The sequence below is a fragment of the Candida orthopsilosis genome (genome assembly GCF_000315875.1).
Source record: "Candida orthopsilosis Co 90-125, chromosome 3 draft sequence".
Taxonomy (NCBI): Eukaryota; Fungi; Ascomycota; class Pichiomycetes; order Serinales; family Debaryomycetaceae; genus Lodderomyces; species Lodderomyces orthopsilosis.
This window is the reverse complement of record NC_018296.1, coordinates 399,407-420,321: the sequence shown is the minus strand read 5'-3', so window position 1 is coordinate 420,321 and position 20,915 is coordinate 399,407. Positions and strand designations below refer to the sequence as shown.

Below are 20,915 nucleotides of genomic sequence, written 5' to 3'. Positions count from 1 at the left end.
ATGAAAAAGATGATAGCAACCTCTACTGAAGAAACACGCAGATATGAAAAAAGATACAAAAGTTGACTTGTCCCTTTGTCCATGTGCCTGATTTTGATTAGTTTGTGAGTTGTACAACCCTCATCCACCATCAATGCCTGTTTCAAGTACACACGTTCAGGTTTGTTTTCATCACACACTATCGTATGGTTGTAACTGATGCTTTCCCCCGAGAGCCGGACCGAGACTCTGCACTAAGCCCTTGTCAAAGTGAAAGCCACCTCTCCCTTTGAGACGATATAAATAGAAGAGCGCTACACTAACAACATTTGATTTTGTAATGTTTCGATTGTTTTGCATTGAGCCTAGAAAGGGGGGCGAAGTTTGCACTATTGTTATTTTTTTAGCTTCGCTACCTTTCACTACCAAAATATACGTCAAGGAGCTAATGACGTGGAACAGGTTAAATTATAGAGACATAGCTAACCCTGCTTTATTGTTGAGAATATTCTCTTGATAAAAGTTTACAGACGCGTCTATTTGTAAAGCCACACCATTGCAATTGCAGAGATAAACCATCTTACATGAGTTTATTCTTTGTCCAACACCTCTTCTAACCGTAGATATCTTTTCCAAATCAGGGTAACTTCTTTCCCTTTTTAACTACACTGACTCTATTACGTAATGAATTACATAATCATTTCAAATTTTGAAAGGCGGTGCTGATTTTCAAACACTTACACAAAATTGGAAACTTTTCGAATGCTCTTCTACTTCATATACCAAGTAACTTGTACATTATGGCTCTTCTTTTTCGCAACTACTGAAAATTGAGTTCAATGGGTGGTCTTTTTGCAGTCACATCTATCTATCGTAAATCCAAGATGACTCAATAGTATTGGCTGGTTAAGAGCTACCTAAGCTCCATTTTGTTTCCACTTTATTTTGCATGTCAAGCTCCTCCACTAATCCCATTCACAGCCTTCTATAAGAAACTACACTAAGAATCAGATTGCGATTTAATTTCACTCCAATTCTTGGTACATTCTCATACACAAGAGTCTTCCCCAAGAAAATCACGGTGTATTGAAGTTTAACTTCGTTAAGAAAAATTTTATTATTTTGCAACCCAAGAAATTTCCAAACTACCAAGACTAAATTGTAAATCCATGTACCAATCTGCAAGAAAACACTGGGCATTAAATCATTATATATATATATATAATTTTGGGAAAGCATGATTTTTGAAAATGGTGGGGTGTATCGAACGCGTTTCAACTCCTGAGGTGTGGCATTAGATTAACTTCATTTGTATCTATGAGACGGGACTTGACTCAACCTAGCCCTTCAATCAACTTGGTTAATGAGAACGAAGGGGATTTTGAACACATGCGATTACATGAAGGGTCACAATCACCAGTAAACCCATTTGAACCTGAGCAGCCACATCGAGAGTATGATTATTCACCACAACGTCTGACTGATTCAGATTCCTTTCATTTTCAAACGAGTAATGAGGAAAAGGGTGGGCCCGAGTATCAAGCACAGGAGCAGAACCGGTACCATATCGACTCCCAGGATGTCCTCACTTACAATCAGTATGTCCACAAAGGGTACCCCGATTCAAGTGATTCCCAATCACTTTACTCTCAGTCACCTATACTTCCGAGAGACCGATCCTTCCAGCCATTACTAAATCGAGACACATCACCACTACCAAGAACAAGACCAACTCTGGAGCTACTTTCAACCACTACCATCCCCGCTTACGATCGATACCCAAAACAATACGCCACGTCAACTCAATTATCCACGTCAAGTTTACTTTATGATGATGAAATGGATAATTCAATCTCGTCCCCGTCATATGATAATGATTTCTCCCCATTTGGTGGGTACCCAGCTAGTCAGTTCCCACTAAGTATAGATGAAAAAGAGCCTGATGATTATTTGCACAATCCTGATCCTGTATTGGATGCTGACTACAACCGTAATCGATTCATTTACGATTTGAAGCATATGGATAGGAGATCGTTCAATGGTGCACTTGCTTTATTGGTGATGATTTTGGCAGCAATTGGTGTGTTTATTGTATTGCCAGTGTTGACGTTCACCAACTCGAATCCAAGAGTTGAACCACAAGTTTATGAAGTGTTGACACAGTATCAATATCCCATGTTGAGTGCGATACGTCAAGACCTAATTGACCCAGACACTCCTGCTGAAGCATTAACTAACGTAGGCCAAGACGGTAGGACGTGGAAATTGGTATTCTCAGACGAATTCAACGCTGAAGGTAGAACATTTTACGATGGTGACGATCAATTCTTCACGGCGCCTGATTTCCATTATGCTGCAACTCAAGATCTTGAATGGTATGATCCAGATGCTGTAACCACAGTCAATGGTACATTAGAACTAACCATGGATGCATTCAAAAATCACGACTTATTTTATCGCTCAGGAATGGTCCAATCATGGAATAAAATGTGTTATACTCAAGGCAAGTTGGAATTTTCAGCCCTGTTACCTGGTTATGGAAATATTTCTGGATTGTGGCCAGGATTATGGTCAATGGGTAACCTTGGACGACCAGGTTACTTGGCCACTACAGAGGGAGTTTGGCCTTATACGTATGACACATGTGATGCGGGAATCACCCCCAATCAATCATCACCCGACGGTATTTCCTACCTCCCAGGACAACGATTGAATAAATGCACATGCTCTGGGGAATCCCATCCCAACCCTGGTGTAGGAAGAGGGGCCCCCGAAATTGATGCATTGGAAGGTGAAATCCACGGTATAATTGGTCGTGTTTCTCAATCTTTACAAATTGCTCCTTACGACATTTGGTATATGCCAGACTACGATTTTATCGAAATTTACAACTCCTCAGTCACATTAATGAATACTTATGCAGGTGGACCTTTCCAACAAGCGGTGTCGGGTGTTACCATGTTGAATACAACTTGGTACCAATTTGGTGACGATTCAGGAAGGTTTCAAAAATTCGGCTATGAGTATCTCAATGATGATGCAACTGGATATATCACCTGGTTTGTTGGTGATGATGCTACATTTTCCATGAAATCAACAGCACTACATCCAAATGGAAATGTTGGGTGGAGACAAATACCAAAGGAACCCATCAGCATTATTATGAACCTAGGCATATCTAACTCCTGGGCATATATAGATTGGCCAAGTTTGGTATTTCCTAGCAAAATGAGAGTTGATTATGTACGAGTATATCAACCCGAAGATGCAGTGAATATGGGATGTGACCCGGCAAATTATCCTACTTATGATTATATTCAACAACATTTAAATATATATCAAGATATGAATCTTACTACATTTGAAGATGGTGGTTATACATTTCCAAAAAATAAATTGACAGGGTGCTAGGCTTTTCTATTCGTGGTGTATTACTGAATGTGCTTTCCCTGGATATATCTCATCCAATGCGTCTTTGTTAAACTCACAATTGAAATCACCAGTTGATAAATTGATAAAGTTGATAACACCTTGGTTTACAATTGCAACAATAATCAGTGATGCACCTTGTTTGAATCCTGAGTCGCGTCGTTTCCAATACTCATTCCTCAATTGGATCGATTTATCCAATTTTAATTGACGTTCCGCTTGTTGTTTAGCTCGTATTTGACGTTTGGATTCAACACGTGGCTGCTTCTTGGGAGCTTTTTTTTCAGTTACTTCATACTCTTTTGCTTTTAGTTGCTGTTGCAAATTGTGTAACTGTGATAAAGTTAAGTAGGATGTATCCTTTGATGAATCAATAACAACTAGTTCATAATCTGGATGAGGTGGTGATTTCTTTGCGAATGAAGGTGTTGGTCTCCATACATTATACGTTATTTGTAGTGGGTCTATGGGCTTAGTAGTGACAATCTTTTCCGTATTCAAAGTTACCGCTTTATAAATGTTGGTGTAGTTAAAATATGTCTTTGATTTAAAATGACAAGTATGTAATGTTGGATAAGCAAGAATTCCCCACTGGCGAGGTAATAACCAAAATGAAACATCCAAAGTGGGACTGTGTACTCTGCCTTTTTGTATAGTAGGTTGTAACAGTCGGGTCTGCAAAATATATCCCAATCGCTTCAAGTATGAATAAACCTGATATTGCAGAATATCAACCTTGGTCAAACAATATAGATACTCCAAATCCAAAACCCATAGTTTCGTTTCAATATCAAACTCCGTACCTCCACTATCCAACCAACTTTCAAATTCTTCACTAGATGAGTAAGCAATCAAACTTCCCCTTTCAACTAGGTAGACTGTTTCATATTGATTCAAATACATGAGTGTCCCATGAGCAACGCCCATATCTCTGAAGAAATTACCACGAATTTGCAAAATAACACATTGGTTTAACTTCGGCACCCAAACTCCAATCAACTTGTGCTTGATATGATGACCACGAGTATTCGACAATGCATCAAACATTGCCTGTTGTGATTCTTTTAGTGATTGATTTTGCACCGTAGTTCCATCTGGCTCGAATTCCTTTTCACCACGTTTGGGAATTGCTGATGATGTGGTTTGCGATGAAGATGCATTGCGATTGCCTAATATTTTCCAATCCTGCACTTCATCTTCTATATCGTGATGGCTGTTGGTTTGAGTGTAAGATGTAGCAGTTGGTGGCTCATCCTCATCGATGTCCGTCATGGGTTAGTAAATGAATAAAGTGGATTAAGCTGTTGATTTTATGCGATGAGAAATACTTTTGTGCCACAAACAGTTGCAAAAGCAGGACCAAAAGGACCAAAGGAAATGCGTTAAATCTCGAGGGATGAAGTTTTGCAAACTGGCAATGAAAGCTTCTTGGGATCACATTCGATGTACTAATCTACATTTAAACCCTCTGGTGGAATTCTAGCTTCAAAATTACATGAATCTTCGATGCATATGATAAACGAACATAACCAGTAATTGATAATCTCTCTACAATTGAATCGCCCTATAGGCTCTACAGCCAAGTCTCTTGTAAGATAGCCCTCTGTTTAACAAATCGGGCTGGTGACACATAGTTTGTGTATTGTAGCTTTTGCTGCAGTCTATCATGAAAGCCGCATTCGTCAATGATTTGAAATCGCGACATCAATTATTTCACACACTTCTGCTCAAAAACACACAGACATGACAGAAGCACAAGTGACGTATCGTACATTAGTATGTTGAATCTATGCAATAGAAGCGTTTTTTACGAGATTGAACTAACTGAAACCTAGACGGAATCATTACTAAACGACATGATATCCAAAATCATCAAACAACAAATCGTCAACACTTATAGCGACTACATGTCAATGGAAAACAACACTGTCGTCGATTCACAAGTAGACCAACTACTAATCAACTTCAATCAACTGAAGGACATCAATCGAGACATTTTTGGTCAAGATAAGACCAAATTGAAAACCAATGAAACGTCACGATACTTTAGCTGTGAAAATTGTGGACGTAAAATAGCTGGGGGAAGATTTGCTCAACATGTGAATAAATGCTTAGAGAGAAAGAGAAAGACATGAAAGAGGAGGTCTTCAAGTAATGAAACGAGTAAACTGCATTAAAGAGGATATTGAGCTATACGAATTGAGCAATAAAGCGACGGCGCTATTGAGTCCTTGCCATTCCAGGGCCTGCTTTGGATTCCAGCTAAACTACCAAACATTTTGCACCACGATAATGAACAATATCAACTTGCAACATACAAAAAAGATATGAAAATGAAGTGGAACTGAGAATTCTAATGCAATTTCGTTCATTTTTTTGGTACGCCAGCGTAAAGGAAATAGAATAATTGGATATCAAATAATGAGATCAACCCGTTCAATTAGTAACTAAAAGCAAGTAGGATAAACTGAATGGTGTCGTGAGTGGGATGTTGAGCAAGTCAAACTGAAAATCTACTAGAGAATATATAGCGAATATATAAATCTACTTCGACAATAGTATGATCCATTGGGGTTCCTTCACGTTGCACCTGGAGTGCACCCAAATGAAGTAGTAATTGCAAGCTTTTATTGTGCATATAATATTGTATCAAGATAGACGACAATCTCTACATTGTTTGAAACTTTGTATCGATTGTGAAATTCAGCCAGCCAATAATTTTTCTAGTCACGTGTATCAGCTGGAAACCTATTATGTAATAGATTTGGGGTATTATTACTAAGATATTACGTAATTTAGTGAAAAGAGTGGAGGGATGATAATAAAGAACGATGGCGGGGAATATCAAACGAAACCAACAAGATTATATTATTAAAATTAAAACAATGTGCACATAATTCGGAAATTGGCGGTTATGCTCGCTCAAATAAACTTTTATAGAAAGCAGAGAGCCACCACTTGTACTATGTTCAACCTACATCACTTTTCTCTAAGGAGATGTTAACCGCAGTGGTCATTTGAGCCTCGCTACTTTTCTCCGCTCTCATTACATGTTCTGTCTGTGCTTCCCTCTCCTTATTCACACATGACAAATAATTCTAAGGAGAAAGGTTAGGTAGCCCTAGACATTATCTTCTTTCCAACTTCAGTGGATCAATACTTCTATACCTTCTTTTGCCTAAGCCAATTTTTGATCTCATTTCCCTCCCTTTTTCATTCAGGCGCAAAAGTTTTACCCCGAATTTAAAAATACCCCAGTTTTGGTTTTGTGATTTAATGCCTCACGGAGTTTGAAATTGAACGATTCGATATCTCTGAGGGGATGTTATTCATTCCTAGAACTATATATAGGAGCAAATGTCAATACTTCAGCACAGGTGCATGCTATAGTGTTCTCTATCACACTTTTATCCAATGTCTAGTTTATTTTCATCAACAGATTGTTCTGCTGATGCCGCTTTTTCTAAATTGCCGTTCGGGGAGGAGGTTAGTAAATCTATCCCGTTAGGACCAGAGTCAAACAAGTACAACAGTTCCAATTACTCACAAACTTACAGAAACAGAGCATACTCTGAGAAGTTGATTGATTCGATTCATCCTGATTTAAACACTCATGCAAAGTTGTTCAACCATGCTGCGAAGGTTTATGCCAATCGCCCATGTTTAGGAGCTAGACCATATGACTACTTGAAGAAAAAGCTGTCTAACCATTACGAATACTTGACTTATGCAGAAACTAATACAAAAAAAAAGCATATTGGCGCGGGAATCATCAAGTCACTTAACGATAATCAATATCTCAACTTGGAATTGGAATCTCATCGAAAAGTTACCAATCATTTGAAAGACTGGAATAAATACGGTGCCCCCAACTATCTCCGTGATAATAAAGATCACATAATTGAAAAGAGTTGCTCGTTTGTCTTGTCCATCTTTGCTGTCAACAGGTTGGAATGGTTGTTGACTGATTTGGCGTGCTCTGCCTACTCCATAACAAATACTGCATTGTACGACACCTTGGGGCCCGATGTTTCACAATACATTTTGAATCTTACCGAAAGTCCGATTGTTGTTTGCACAATTGACAAAGTGAAGTCACTCCTCGAATTGAAAAAGAATTACTCAAAGGAGACAAAGGCGTTAATTTCTATTGTCGTTATGGATCCTATAAGATATATTGACCCTAGATTGTGTCAATTGGCAAGTGAGTTGAAGGTTGAAATCACCGATTTGCAAGCAATTGAATCCCTAGGCAAGGCTAATCCAATTGAGGAATTACCACCAACACCAGATGCTATCTTCACCATATCTTTTACGTCGGGTACTACTGGCTCGAAGCCAAAAGGTGCCATGATTCCTCATAGAAGCGCCTCCTCATACATTACATTTATAGCCTGCTATGAACCACAAGCTAAGCTCGGTGATATTGCTTACATTTTTCTCCCATTGACACACTTGTTAGAGAGAGAAACCAGTGCTTTTGCTTTCTCTGCTGGATACGCTTTGGGATTTCCTCAAACAACAGTTGGACAGACTGGTCTCAACACTTTCTCCATTATGGTTGATGACTTGCGGGTTTTAAAACCAACATACATGTCTATTGTTCCAAGATTGTTGACCAGGTTGGAAAGCTTAATCAAAGAGAAAGTTAAGGAACTCAAATCAGATGAGCAACACAAAGTCAACCAAATCATTCAGTATAAGCTCCGTGAACAAGCCAAGTTTGATGGATCAGCAGCTTACGACGCCACATTTGATTCCTATCCACCCTACGAAAATTTGCGTAAACTCATTGGATATGATAGGTTGAAATGGGTTCAGACTGCTTCAGCTCCAGTTGCTGCAACTACATTAGCCTACCTCAAAGCAAGTTTGAACATGGGTGTTCGTCAAATGTATGGATTAACAGAATCTGGTGCAGCAATAACTTGTACGGGTGCATATGATGCTCAAGCAGGAACTTGTGGATCTATTGCTCCGACTGCGGAATATCGATTACGCAGTGTGAGAGATATGGGATATGACATTGACAAGTTGCAAGGTGAAGTGATGTTACGAGGAAAACAAATGTTTAAAGGCTACTATTACAATCAGGAGGAGACTGACAAGTGTATCAATGAACACGGGTGGTTTCATTCAGGAGATATTGCCACTGTTGACGAAAATGGAAGAATCACAATCATTGATCGTGTCAAGAATTTCTTCAAAATGGCTCAAGGGGAGTACATTTCTCCTGAAAAAATTGAGAATCGATACTTGTCATCTAACACCATCATCAACCAGTTATACGTTCATGGAAATTCTTTGAAATCTTACTTGATTGGTATAGCAGGTATTGATTATGAACAAGGATTGAAGTTCCTCAATGAAGAATTTGGTATCAACAAAATTGGCTTGAGTGAGGAGGAAATGTTGTCCCACTTGAACAAAATTGAGGTGAAAACAAGATTATTAACGAAGTTAAACGACAATGTTCGTAACCAATTGAACGGGTTTGAGTTATTACACAATATCCATATTGAAATAAATCCATTAACAGTGGAAAGAGATGTGATTACACCAACATTTAAATTGAGAAGACCCATTGCTCAAAAGTTTTTTGCCAATGCGATCCACAAGTTGTACGAGGTTGAACAGAGTTTGTTCACAGGAGTCAAGTTGGGAATTGCCAAGTTGTAGGAAGCAAGATAGTGGGTACTACTTTCAAAAGTGTATAAACTTATTAAAGATTTCGGTCATTCACTACGATCTCTATTTAGCCGAATGGTCGGTTCAAACTTTCAATTTTAAACGGTTATTACAAAATACATCAATAATTGATTTAAATGCAAATCGATTCAATGCAGTCAGTAAAACTCCGCCTGGATCTCATCTTTCTGAAAGAGGGAAACTCTAGAATAAAGGCTATCTCGAATCTCCAATTTTTGCTCTCCACAGTTCGTTTTGGGGTACGCGTTAGATGCTACTATGTTACCTCTAAACAACACGCTAGGAACGTCCATCAAAACCCAGAAAAAACTCACCATCTAAATACACACACAATCGTTCCTTTTTCATGTTTTGATAATCTACATCCACTCCGTTTGACCCATTTTAGACACACATGATGCACTCCAAAGGTCTTACATTTCCGTTGAAATGCGACATACAATTGTGTAAAGTCAGAATGTCGCAGCTTTTTAATTTGCGAAATCCCCACTTCTCACATAAAGATGCATGAAAACGAAAATTTGTAATTATCACTAATAAACAATAGAGTTACCCCAATATTTGGATGTAACACTTTTTGTACCACATATTATGATTCGTTACTTGCAGATCTAAAGATATCGGATTATCAACATGAAAAAATAAAATACTAGAGCTTTTCTTGGAGTCGGATATAAATAGAAGCTTCCCTTCCTTTTCAAAGAGTTGCAGATTATTTCTTCAATATCAACCATGTCAAGCTTGTTTTCGTCCTCAGAGTGTACCGCCGATGAAGCGTTTGCAAAATTACCATTCGTCAAAGATGTCACCAGCTCAATTGCATTAGGGCCCGATTCGAATAGATACAATAGTGCCAACTATTCGCAAACTTTTAGAAACAAAGCACATCGAGAGTCGTTGATTGATTCGATACACCCAGATTTAAACACTCACGCAAAATTATTCAATCGTGCTGCAAAGCTCTATGCTGATCGCCCATGTTTAGGTGCCAGACCTTATAATTATGAGGAAAAGAGGCTGGCTGATCATTTCGAATATTTCTCCTATGAAGAGGTGCATGCAAAGAGGAACAATATTGGTGCGGGAATCATTAGATCACTCAATGCTAACAAGTATCTTGATTTGGAATTGGAAGCGCATCGCAAAGTTGCAAATCATTTAAAAGATTGGCAAACTTATGGAGTGCCCAACTATCTCGTTGATAACAAGGACCACACTATTGAAAAGAGTTGCTCGTTTATTTTGTCGATTTTTGCTGTTAATAGATTGGAGTGGGTGTTGACTGATTTGGCATGTTCGGCTTATTCTATTACAAACACTGCTTTGTATGATACATTGGGCCCAGATGTTTCACAATACATTTTAAATGCAACTGAGAGTCCCATCGTTGTTTGTGCTCTTGATAAAGTGGGACCTATTCTTGAGTTGAAAAGAAAGTATCCTGAGGAAACAAAGGCGTTAATCTCCATTGTTTCGATGGATCCAATTAGATTTTTAGATGCACATTCGGTGAAGTTGGCAGATGAGTTGAAGGTTGAAATTACTGATTTACTGGCTATTGAGTTTTTGGGCAAGGCTGATCCAATTCAAGAGTTGCCACCACGCCCAGACACTCTTTTCACTATATCATTCACCTCCGGAACCACTGGCTCAAAACCGAAAGGCGCTATGATTCCTCACAGAATGGCTGCTTCATACATTTCGTTTTTGGCGTTCATAGAACCACAAGCCAAGCTAGGGGATATAGCATACATATTTTTGCCATTGACCCATATCTACGAAAGGCAAACAAGTGCATATGCAATGTCTGGTGGTTACGCGTTGGGTTTTCCTCAAACTACAATTGGACAAACTGGCGTTAATAATTTTGTAAATATGATTGACGACTTGAAGATTTTACAACCTACATACATGTCCATTGTCCCTAGATTGTTGACCAGATTGGAAGGGTTAATTAAGGAGAAAGTTAAGGCATTGGGCCCAAATGAACAGCGGAAGGTTAACCAAATAATTGAATACAAGCTTAGAGAGCAGGCAAAGCATGATGGTCCAGAGGGTTATGATTCGAGATTTGATTCTTATGCGCCTTACTACAACTTGCGTAAATCCATTGGTTATAGCAGGTTGAAATGGGTACAAAGTGCATCAGCTCCTCTTGCAGCATCAACATTGGCATATCTCAAAGCTAGTTTAAACATTGGCGCTCGTCAGCTATATGGATTGACTGAATCAGGTGGTGCAGTCACATCAACTAGTGAGTATGACTCTAAACCAGGCACTTCAGGGTCCATTTCGCCAACAATTGAGTTGAGGTTACGTGGGGTGAGAGATATGGGATACGACGTAAGCAAATTGGAAGGAGAAGTGATGCTACGTGGACCTCAAATGTTCAAAGGTTATTACTATAACCAAGAGGAAACGAACAAGTGCATCAATGAGCATGGTTGGTTCCATACCGGAGATATAGGACATATTGATGAGAGAGGAAGATTGGCAATCACCGACCGTGTAAAGAACTTTTTCAAGTTAGCTCAAGGTGAATACGTCTCCCCTGAAAAGATTGAAAACCGTTACTTATCAGCCAATCCGATCATTAATCAGCTCTATGTGCACGGTAATTCCTTGAAATCATATTTAGTCGGAATTGCGGGAATCGATTACGAACAAGGATTGAAATTCCTTAATAGTGAATTTGGAATCAACAAAATCGACATGAGTGAGGAGGAGATGTTGGCTCATATGAATAAAGTAGAAGTCAAGACCAAACTTTTACACCTTTTGAATGAAAATGTGCGTGGAAAATTGAATGGGTTGGAATTGTTGCACAACATTCATATTGAAATTAATCCATTGACGGTTGAGAGGGATGTTGTCACCCCTACTTTCAAGTTGAAAAGACCAGTTGCACAAAAGTTCTTTGCAAATGCTATTCACAAATTGTACGAAATTGAACAAAGTTTAATTGTGGGAGCAAAATTGAAAATGGCCAAGTTGTGAGGAATTGCATATAACTATTGGTATTTAATAAATATATTCCTTTCGTCTTCATCTCCTATGTACCTTTTCCTAGTGGTGCGAAATAGAACCATTCTTTTGTTTTGGGCTGTACCCGATTGACTCATTCCATATTGAATGACAATTTTGTACGGCGCTTCCTAATTTTCTCCAAATTTTTTTCTTCTCTTCGAAATTGCAAAACGTACTTTAATCTTAGGTTACATATCAAAAATTCCATCAAAAAGGCAACCAGTAACTTCCTTCGCTTCACCATGACTCCTCCACTAACACCGATAATACTAGACAAACAAGCTATTAGTGGGATAACTGGCTCCATATCCTTGGCATGCTGGATTATTGTATTCGCTCCCCAGATTTATGAAAATTTCACCAGGAAATCATCAGAAGGTTTATCATTAACGTTTATTATTTTATGGCTAGCTGGAGATGTGTTTAATGTGCTAGGAGCAGTAATGCAAGGTCTACTACCAACGATGATTATCTTAGCAGTATACTACACTTTAGCCGATATCGTTCTTCTTTGGCAATGTTTAGTTTATGGCAACGGTGAAGGTAACAATAGAGAAAAAGTTAACCCCGATTTCACTCATTTGTCACCAGCAACTCCCATAAATGAAGATGTTTTGGAAAGTGCGTACTCAAATATTCAAAGTTCACAGAGAGATGAAGAAGCAAGTATACGATCAGGGGCAAGGACATCCACATCCAAATTACAAACTGCATTAGTCAATACTTTGATGGTTTCGTTGGTCATTGTTTCAGGAATAGTAGGGTGGTACATTTCCTACGTCAAAGATTCGCATCGCAAACATTCAGGCGACGACCATCGCCCTGAAGATCTCGTTTTTGACCCGTTGGCACAAACCTTTGGCTGGTTATGCGCTGCATTATACTTGGGATCCAGGGTTCCACAAATTGTATTAAACTACGAACGTAAGTCATGTGAAGGTATTTCGTTTATGTTTTTCTTGTTTGCATGTTTGGGTAATCTAACCTATGTCATTTCCATATTATCAATCGATACTAGTTGGAATTATTTATGGGTGAATTGCTCCTGGTTAGCTGGCTCTTTGGGTACTTTGGCCTTAGACTTTACTATATTCGTCCAGTTCTTTTTATATAATGGAAGTGAAGACGAAATCTGTGATAGTGAAAGTGAGTATACTTCATCTTCGGCAGATGAACGCTTGCTTGCTAGTAGTGGGCATACGTATGGAACTACTGGTGTCTAAGGAAGAAAAATTGTTGATAAACTAGTGCTATTTATCGATGGTAAAATTAGATAGACCATGTGTATTTATACAAAAATCATATCTGATTATTTTCTTGCAAACAAAGAAACTCCAACGTCTACCGTTATGTTGTTTGAATAGCAGATTTGACCATGCTTTTTTATCTCTAGAACTAGGTTCTTAGGAAGTTATGCATTGTGATTGCTATGCATGAGCGTTTGTGCATCTAGACTTTTTGCTCGGACATAAGCTCAAGATTTTGCGACTCGGATATTGCATCTCTTTTTCCTGTCTAACCGCGAGCGAAACATCACAAGAAAATAATCCGAACGGTACAACCGCAATTTAAGTGGCGGGGATATAGTTTACAGCAAGGCTAATTGCATCTGACACACTTATTTACACCTACTGCATTTGAATGTAAATATGTCTGAAACCACATCAAATGCGGAAACGACAGTTACTAGTCCTTCTACTCCGGAACATGGATCAACTCGATCTCACGAAGTCAAAACACCAGGGGGGCATATTGTTAAAAAGAGAAACAGACCTAGTTTAGTATGCTTTCCTTGCAGAAAGAAGAAGATCAAATGTGATAAAGAAAAACCATGTCAGATGTGTGTCAAGAACAATATTGCCGACCATTGTGAATACGATCAGAGACTATTGGCTAGGAAGGAGGGTAAAGGAAAGAAAAATAGTAGTGAGGCAAGAACTACGAAAAGGCGCAGATTGCCATTGTCAAACACATCTACCCAAGAGATGACCGAAACATCTTCAGTAGCTGCTTCTGGTGAAAAAGAGCTCAGGAGCAACGGCGTCAATCTGCCTAATTCGTCAAACGATGTTTGCGTAATTATGAAGAAGTCTGACCTAGAGGAACTACAGTCGAAATTAAAGCATTATGAATCAATGATGACTCCACCGGTAAATAATCGAAAGAAAACAAATACTACTTCCTCAAAGTCAAAGAAGGACAAAAATATTGTTTATAATAGATCCATCAACTCTTATCAAGGTGTTATATTCACTACTCATGAGGAGAATCGACCAGGTTATGTTCCTCTCGCAGACATGCTGACGGACCAATCTGATGTTTATGATTTGGAGCAATCCGTGACAAGTGAGATCCGTCTCGATCAAGTTTGCAAACGAGAACAGTATTTGGCTGGAATTAACCCTTATTATGATTTAAATGATGTTATTCCGCTATACTCACAAGTTTACTCAAGCAATGATGGTTCGAAAACTAGAAGTTTGTATCCATTGTCATGGTCGTACTCGGTCAGAAATAGCGCATCGTTAAAGGCGCTTAAGACTTTTGCCGCAAAACAAAAACAAAAGGATGACCTTAAGAGTATTAATGTTGGTATCAATTATGATCCAATAAAAAGATTGATGGAACCAGTGGATGAAAGATTGAAAAGCACTTTGAACTATGATGAAAGTTCCGTGTCTCGATTTGAAGCTAAAACGAAGGACACGGAAGATGACAAGTTGGTGAGAGGACGGTCAAAGAGCACTTCCATGACTCCAGACCCGGTAAATATGTCAACTTTTGCGTTAGAGCTAAGTGTTTTGGGTGGATCAAGAGACCATGAGATGACTTTAATCGAACAAATTAAAGCAATCATGCCAACAAAGAGAGTTATATGGTTGCACATCAATCGATTTATGTACCTACTATATCCATTTTTTCCTTACGTGATTGAAGATGACTTTAGAAGCTCAATTGAAAAGATTGTGGGCAAAGAATCATACGAGGAAGCGAAGCCAGATATTAAAGTCGCACATCGCGGTGACTTTGCTCAAATTGGAATTTTGTTTATAATGCTTAGACTATCCTACTTGTCCTTATTTCATAATCGAGGATTCCACAATGAAAAAATTCTCGCCAAAACTAACCTCACTTCTGATGAAGCGGAAAAGAAATTTCTCTTGTTAAATCAAATCGAAATTGGCATTGCAGAAATTTCCCAAGCTTGTTTTCGTCATTTAGAGAGATTGGGACGAGTTAGTATTCCAATGTTACAATGTGGGGTATTCTTGCGTATATATAGAATTTACGCCCCCGAAGAAGGTGATGGGTTGGAAGGAGGTTATGGTCATATCCAAAATAGTGTTTTGGTTTCCATGTCGTACATGCTAGGTTTGAATAGGGAGCCGGACAAAACTCCCGATTTCAAGGACGACAAGATGAAAAACTTGTACAGAAAGATCTGGTACTTTGTTGTACTGTCAGAGTACCATTCAGCAATCTTGTTTGGATCGCCAGTACTGGTTAGAAGAGAAAGTTATGACACAAAGAGGCCATTTTTTACATGGCAGAACTCAAACCTGAGGAATAGAGAAACTGACCAGACTTCTATATTTGCATTCATGTCCACCATCATTGGTGGACCAATTCAACGTGTTATTGCATTATACTCCAATGTTCAAGGAAATGTAAAGGTTATGGAATTAACAACACATCTCAATACAATTGAAATGGGTGTGAGAAAGCTATTTGGTAAGTTGGAGGACTATTTGTATTCACTAGAGGAACTGGACTCTCGATATCATACAAATAAGATTTCCAAAGCTGCCAGCTTATTGAAAGTGTATTCATTTTTGATGTTGAATTATTGTTTCTTGTTCAACTTCTATGAAAAGGTCAACAACACGTTAAGTTATTTCTATTTAAAGAAGATGTTGACATTGGCAATGGACGAAGTATTAGTCTCTAGCTTTGCATTGATAACAAAGAGCCAGGAGATATTTGGGGAAGGTGCTGATCTTTTTATCAACCCCACCATTATTCAAGTATTGACGAGAATCAGTGACATATGTATCATTGGGATTGTGCGTTCCAACTTTTCCCTTTATAAAGCACGTGCTGAAATGAAAATGGGCAAGGAATTGACCACTGATTACAAGAAGTTCACCGCATCACTCAACCATTTCATCACACTTATGGAGAAAAGTTGTCGTATTTGTTTGATAGGAATATCGATCTTAAGTAAAAGATACTTTTTCGCTTGGGAAGTTGTGAGAACTCAAAATTACTATTTGAAGTTAGTGACGAGCTCGGCTTTTTATAAAGAGATAAACATTGACGGTTTGGATTTTGCGCAGCCAACAGCAGAGAGGATGGCAGAGGTGGCTGATCTTGTTGAAGCTAGCTTGGAAAAATTGGAGAAAAATGTGGAAAAGTATTGTCAAGAAGTTGGCATTGAATCATTGTTCAAAAAGACTGATGCTGAAAGTCTTCAACAGCAAACGAAGGATCATCCATTCAACGAAGGGTTCAATCACACCTTAACGGAAATAACCCCAAAGAATCAAGAACACATAACACTGAGTCTCAATACACCTGCAAGCGTTGATTCCACAGGGTTATATTTTTCCGGTTTTGAGGATTTACGATTTGACAATAGCGAGCAGATTGATTCAATCTGGTTACAAATGTTATCCCTGAAATCAAGTAATCAAAACACAGGAATTTCACTGTATAACAATTTATTTCAAGAACAACCAGATATAATCACTAATATCGGCATAGAGGATTTTGGGCGTGCAAATGCTTCATATGAAAATATTGCTATACCTCAGACCCAGTATGCTAATCCATATTATGCGAATACACAAGCCCCACAACAAGTCTCGAATCTACGGAATCAGCTGGCAAGTACAAATATGCAAGGCCAACAATATGCCACCGATGGTCAGGGCTCCACTGCACAACCGCCTGTACCCGGAACTAGTTTATACAACTATTCCGAGATGTTTGATGATTTACCATTAGATAAACTCTTTAATAGGTAGAAGTCGAACTAGACTTTTAATTATATAACCAGATATTTTAAAGTTTGCCACATAGCAAAGTTTAATAAATAAATACGATGTACGAAGAGAGGGGTTATTAATTTCAGCACGGCTCACGTATCTCGCTCTTGCCTAATCCGGAAATCTCGGGAATAGTTCATTATGATTTTTTTCTTTACAAATGAAACGCACCCGGATCTATTCACAAGAGTGTTTTTTTTTAAGCTAAGAGCATCAATCAATTAACCTCTCAGCTTATTTGCCACTGTCTGTTATTTCGATAGGAATCCTACAACAGAGAAATCAAGAGAACCATGTCAGCATTAGCAGATATCCCACATCCTCCAACAACCGAGATAAAGGAGGAACAAAACCGACCAGCACAACAACCACGCAGGAGAAAACGGCCGAGTTCCGTTTGCATAAATTGTAAAAAAAGGAAAATCAAGTGTGATCGACAGCTACCATGCTCAAACTGTGTGAAGGCCAGAGGTAATATCCAGTGTTGTTATGATGAGGAAGGGTTCAATGATTTAGCACAAAAGTTGGATCCAGAGGTTCAGCCATATGAACAAAGCGCCAAACAACCATTGCAATTCGTTAACAGTGTATCCCCTAGTAGTTCGAGAAGTTCGCATGTCACATCCAGTAGAAAGAGAAGTAATGCCAGCTACGAAGAGAACAAGTCCAAAAAGTCGAAGGATGCGTCCGACCAACTTTCCAACTCCTTACTTGAAATCAAAATGTTGAAAGAAAGATTGGAATCCATTGAAAACAATCTCCACCAAAATGGGCCAAATAGTGAAAACTCCCCAAGTTATCAACCACCAGCTAACAAAAACTTTCTGTTTGCTCAAACTACGCCATTCTCGGTTCCTTCACCAGTGTTGCCACGTCCAACAATCCAACCTCTGTTATCTACTATTTACAATTTGTCAAACACGAGAACTCCATCAACAATACAGTTACCATCTTTGAGAGATCACATGCCACCTCATGAGTCGCCAATGGGTAGTTCAATTACAGGTAATCTGGTGGCATCCACAGCCACCTCGCCAAATTATGTTCCTCCCGAGTCAAGAACCAATTTACTAGGAGTTAACCCTTACCTAAACGAAATGGAAACTATTAATTTTTATGACGATTACTCTTCAGTTTGTTGCAAAGATTTTATGAGGGTTAATTATGGACCTTTTGCTTGGACTTCGATGATGAAGCGGGATGAGGGCTTGAATACGCTTTGGGAATACATTAGTAAGCAGAAAGAAAGCTCACAGAACTTTGTTGTTTGCCCGGTCGGCAATGAAGTAACCCAAGAGAATACGCAAGTGGTTATCAGTGACAACAATGAATCAGATATGAAATTTCGTAAACGTATGTTGGAAAGCAATGGGTATAATGATGTGGTACCTTATAATATGCTAAAGTCAAAATTAAAATCAAAAGCTAACAAGGAGACGTTGCAATTAGAATTGACGTTGTTTGATAATCAGCTTGGTTGTGAGTTGCTATTGATTGATAGAATACGGAGGACTCTTCCCAGTAAGAAAGTGGTTTGGAAATTGATTGATAGATTTTTTGAATGGTGCTATCCATTTATGCCTTTTTTAGATGAAGAAGAATTTATTGAATGGACGGAAAGGGTCATTGGACCTCGATCATACGACGATGTTTCGTTTAAAGATTTGAAGATTGAAAAGAGGTTGGACTTGGCCCTAGTGGGGACGTTGTTGATAGCAATGAGGTTGGCTTATTTATCTCTATTTTCAAATAAAGCGCTGGTGAATGAAGAGAGAATAAACACAACTGATCTCAGCCCAAAAGCTCAAGACATGAAGTATCTAATGCAAAATCCTATTGGCATTGAGAGTATTGAAATTGCTCGTTACTGCTTCTATCAGTTTGATATATTGAGAAGAGCAAATTTGCCCTTGATTCAATTGGCATTGTTTATGAAGATTTACTACATGTTTGCTCCAGAAGATGGCGATGACGGTGATGGGGCAGATTCAAATGGTTTATCTGCGTTAGTTGTTCAAATGGCATACTCCTTGGGACTCAATCGTGAACCAGAAAATTTTCCAGACGTATTGACCGATAAGAGAAAGAACCATATTGGTAGAAAGATTTGGTTTCTTATTGTCATGTCTGATGTTCATCAGGCATATACTTATGGAAGCCCCATGCTTATATGTCCTGACAGCTACGATACTAAATTTCCCTTCTCAAATGAGGAAAATTCGAATTTGAAAGACAAGAATTTGGACAAGTATATCACCGAGTTGTACTTTGCGAAAGATGCGGGAATGCAAAATGTTTTAAGGCAGCTCCTTAACAGAATCCTTAGCTTGACAGGAAGAACCAAACTCAGTGAGTTAACTAAGTTAATCAGTGAGCTTGAAGTAAGAATGGGTCAAATTTATGGCTCATTAAAGGATTGCTTGCAGGCAAACACGTACAACACTCATGTGTTTGCAAGAAACTTTCCTGCTAAACATTACATCTCCTTGAAGTCATTTCTTGTGTCGACTTTTTATCATATTTTTCTTCATTATGAAAACAAAGATGTTCAGCTAACATACTTTTACCTTAAGAAAATAGTGCAGATTGCTGCTAACGATTTGATGCCACACTACTTTGAATTGATGGGCAACAGTGCTGTAATTTGCGATATGTTTATTAATCCCAAATTGCAGCATATCATTCACAAATTGAATCAGCTTAATATTGCTGTGATAATCAGAGTCAACTTGACCATTTACAGGTTAAAGTCAAAACCTGAACATGAATCAAGGTGCTTGTCCGACAGTGCATACTATGAATATTACAAGGAGTTGTGTAGGTTCTCCTCCTGCCTAACCAGATCTGCAGAAGTCTCAATAGCAGCAGTATCTAAATTGAGTTCCAGGTATTTTTACGCATGGAAATTGACAAAGAGCCATTCGTATTTTTTGAAAGTGGTCACTTCAATGGACTTTTACAATGATGAATTGGTCAAAGCTAATCCCAAAGTCAAACTTCCTGACTTCTCCACTGCTCAGATCAGAGACTTGGTCAATTTGTGCGAAGGCACTTTGCGTAAATTAGGTAAGGTCGATATGATGGGTAAGGAATTCTGCAACGATGTAAATTACAATCAATATACCAACAATGACGTGTCATCGACCTCATCAACATCAAAGGACACGGACAACTTGTCAACTCCAACTAGTGATACTTCAATCGGAGAATTCACCAAGGAATTTGGCTTGGATTATCTCAACAGTGAAGAGATTGATCGAATTTGGTTGCAAATGTTGTCACAAAATCAACAACAGCAGAACCAACAGATTAACTATGGAACTCCGCAGCCAAATTTGCAACAGCAGCAGCAACAGCAGCAGCAGCAACAGCCTGTTGGAACTTCGGGTCCATATGGCCAGCCACAACGAGGGTATGGAATGTCATCTGTGCCCAATTGGCAAGGTGGAGCTGTGTTTAACCCATATGATGTGCCTGTGACGCCAGGCTTTGTTACAAACGGAGGATTGGATGATATCAACCTGTTTGACTTTTTCAACGATTTACCTCTTGATCAAGTGTTTTCTAGTTAAAAGAGTTGTATATTAGGAATTGATTTTACGTGTTTTTGCTAGGTTTTACTGTAAAAAATAGAGATCATGACTGAGTTCTCTGTTATCTCTTCTGTAACGACACCTTCCAATGGCAATCTCTGTCCATGGCCATATCACTACATTGTGTTCT

The 20,915-nt window shown here is 38.7% G+C and overlaps 8 protein-coding genes across 8 annotated transcripts; 7 read left to right on the top strand and 1 right to left on the bottom strand. All coding sequences in view use genetic code 12, as the record gives it.

Moving 5' to 3' along the window:
* Positions 1-1,296: 1,296 nt before the first annotated feature.
* Positions 1,297-3,390, top strand: CORT_0C01950 (Skn1 protein; the record flags this gene model as incomplete). Its single annotated transcript, XM_003868427.1, has 1 exon — positions 1,297-3,390. The coding sequence occupies one exon, from the start codon at positions 1,297-1,299 to the stop codon at positions 3,388-3,390; it is 2,094 nt and encodes a 697-aa protein (XP_003868475.1).
* A 6-nt stretch (positions 3,391-3,396) lies between these two features.
* CORT_0C01940 (hypothetical protein) lies at positions 3,397-4,680 on the bottom strand (the record flags this gene model as incomplete). The annotated part of the gene is made up of 1 exon (XM_003868426.1): positions 3,397-4,680. The coding sequence occupies one exon, from the start codon at positions 4,678-4,680 to the stop codon at positions 3,397-3,399; it is 1,284 nt and encodes a 427-aa protein (XP_003868474.1).
* A 471-nt stretch (positions 4,681-5,151) lies between these two features.
* On the top strand, positions 5,152-5,543 carry CORT_0C01930 (hypothetical protein; the record flags this gene model as incomplete). The annotated part of the gene is made up of 2 exons (XM_003868425.1): positions 5,152-5,184; positions 5,244-5,543. 2 exons carry the CDS (start codon positions 5,152-5,154, stop codon positions 5,541-5,543), a joined length of 333 nt encoding a protein of 110 aa, XP_003868473.1.
* Positions 5,544-6,822: 1,279 nt separating this feature from the next.
* Positions 6,823-9,087, top strand: CORT_0C01920 (Faa2 acyl-CoA synthetase; the record flags this gene model as incomplete). Its single annotated transcript, XM_003868424.1, has 1 exon — positions 6,823-9,087. One exon carries the CDS (start codon positions 6,823-6,825, stop codon positions 9,085-9,087), a length of 2,265 nt encoding a protein of 754 aa, XP_003868472.1.
* A 762-nt stretch (positions 9,088-9,849) lies between these two features.
* Positions 9,850-12,114, top strand: CORT_0C01910 (hypothetical protein; the record flags this gene model as incomplete). Its single annotated transcript, XM_003868423.1, has 1 exon — positions 9,850-12,114. One exon carries the CDS (start codon positions 9,850-9,852, stop codon positions 12,112-12,114), a length of 2,265 nt encoding a protein of 754 aa, XP_003868471.1.
* Positions 12,115-12,386: 272 nt separating this feature from the next.
* Positions 12,387-13,367, top strand: CORT_0C01900 (hypothetical protein; the record flags this gene model as incomplete). Its single annotated transcript, XM_003868422.1, has 1 exon — positions 12,387-13,367. One exon carries the CDS (start codon positions 12,387-12,389, stop codon positions 13,365-13,367), a length of 981 nt encoding a protein of 326 aa, XP_003868470.1.
* Positions 13,368-13,793: 426 nt separating this feature from the next.
* Positions 13,794-17,171, top strand: CORT_0C01890 (Zcf35 predicted zinc-cluster protein; the record flags this gene model as incomplete). The annotated part of the gene is made up of 1 exon (XM_003868421.1): positions 13,794-17,171. One exon carries the CDS (start codon positions 13,794-13,796, stop codon positions 17,169-17,171), a length of 3,378 nt encoding a protein of 1,125 aa, XP_003868469.1.
* Positions 17,172-17,485: 314 nt separating this feature from the next.
* Positions 17,486-20,764, top strand: CORT_0C01880 (Mrr1 zinc finger protein; the record flags this gene model as incomplete). The annotated part of the gene is made up of 1 exon (XM_003868420.1): positions 17,486-20,764. One exon carries the CDS (start codon positions 17,486-17,488, stop codon positions 20,762-20,764), a length of 3,279 nt encoding a protein of 1,092 aa, XP_003868468.1.
* Between the last annotated feature and the right edge of the window lie 151 nt (positions 20,765-20,915).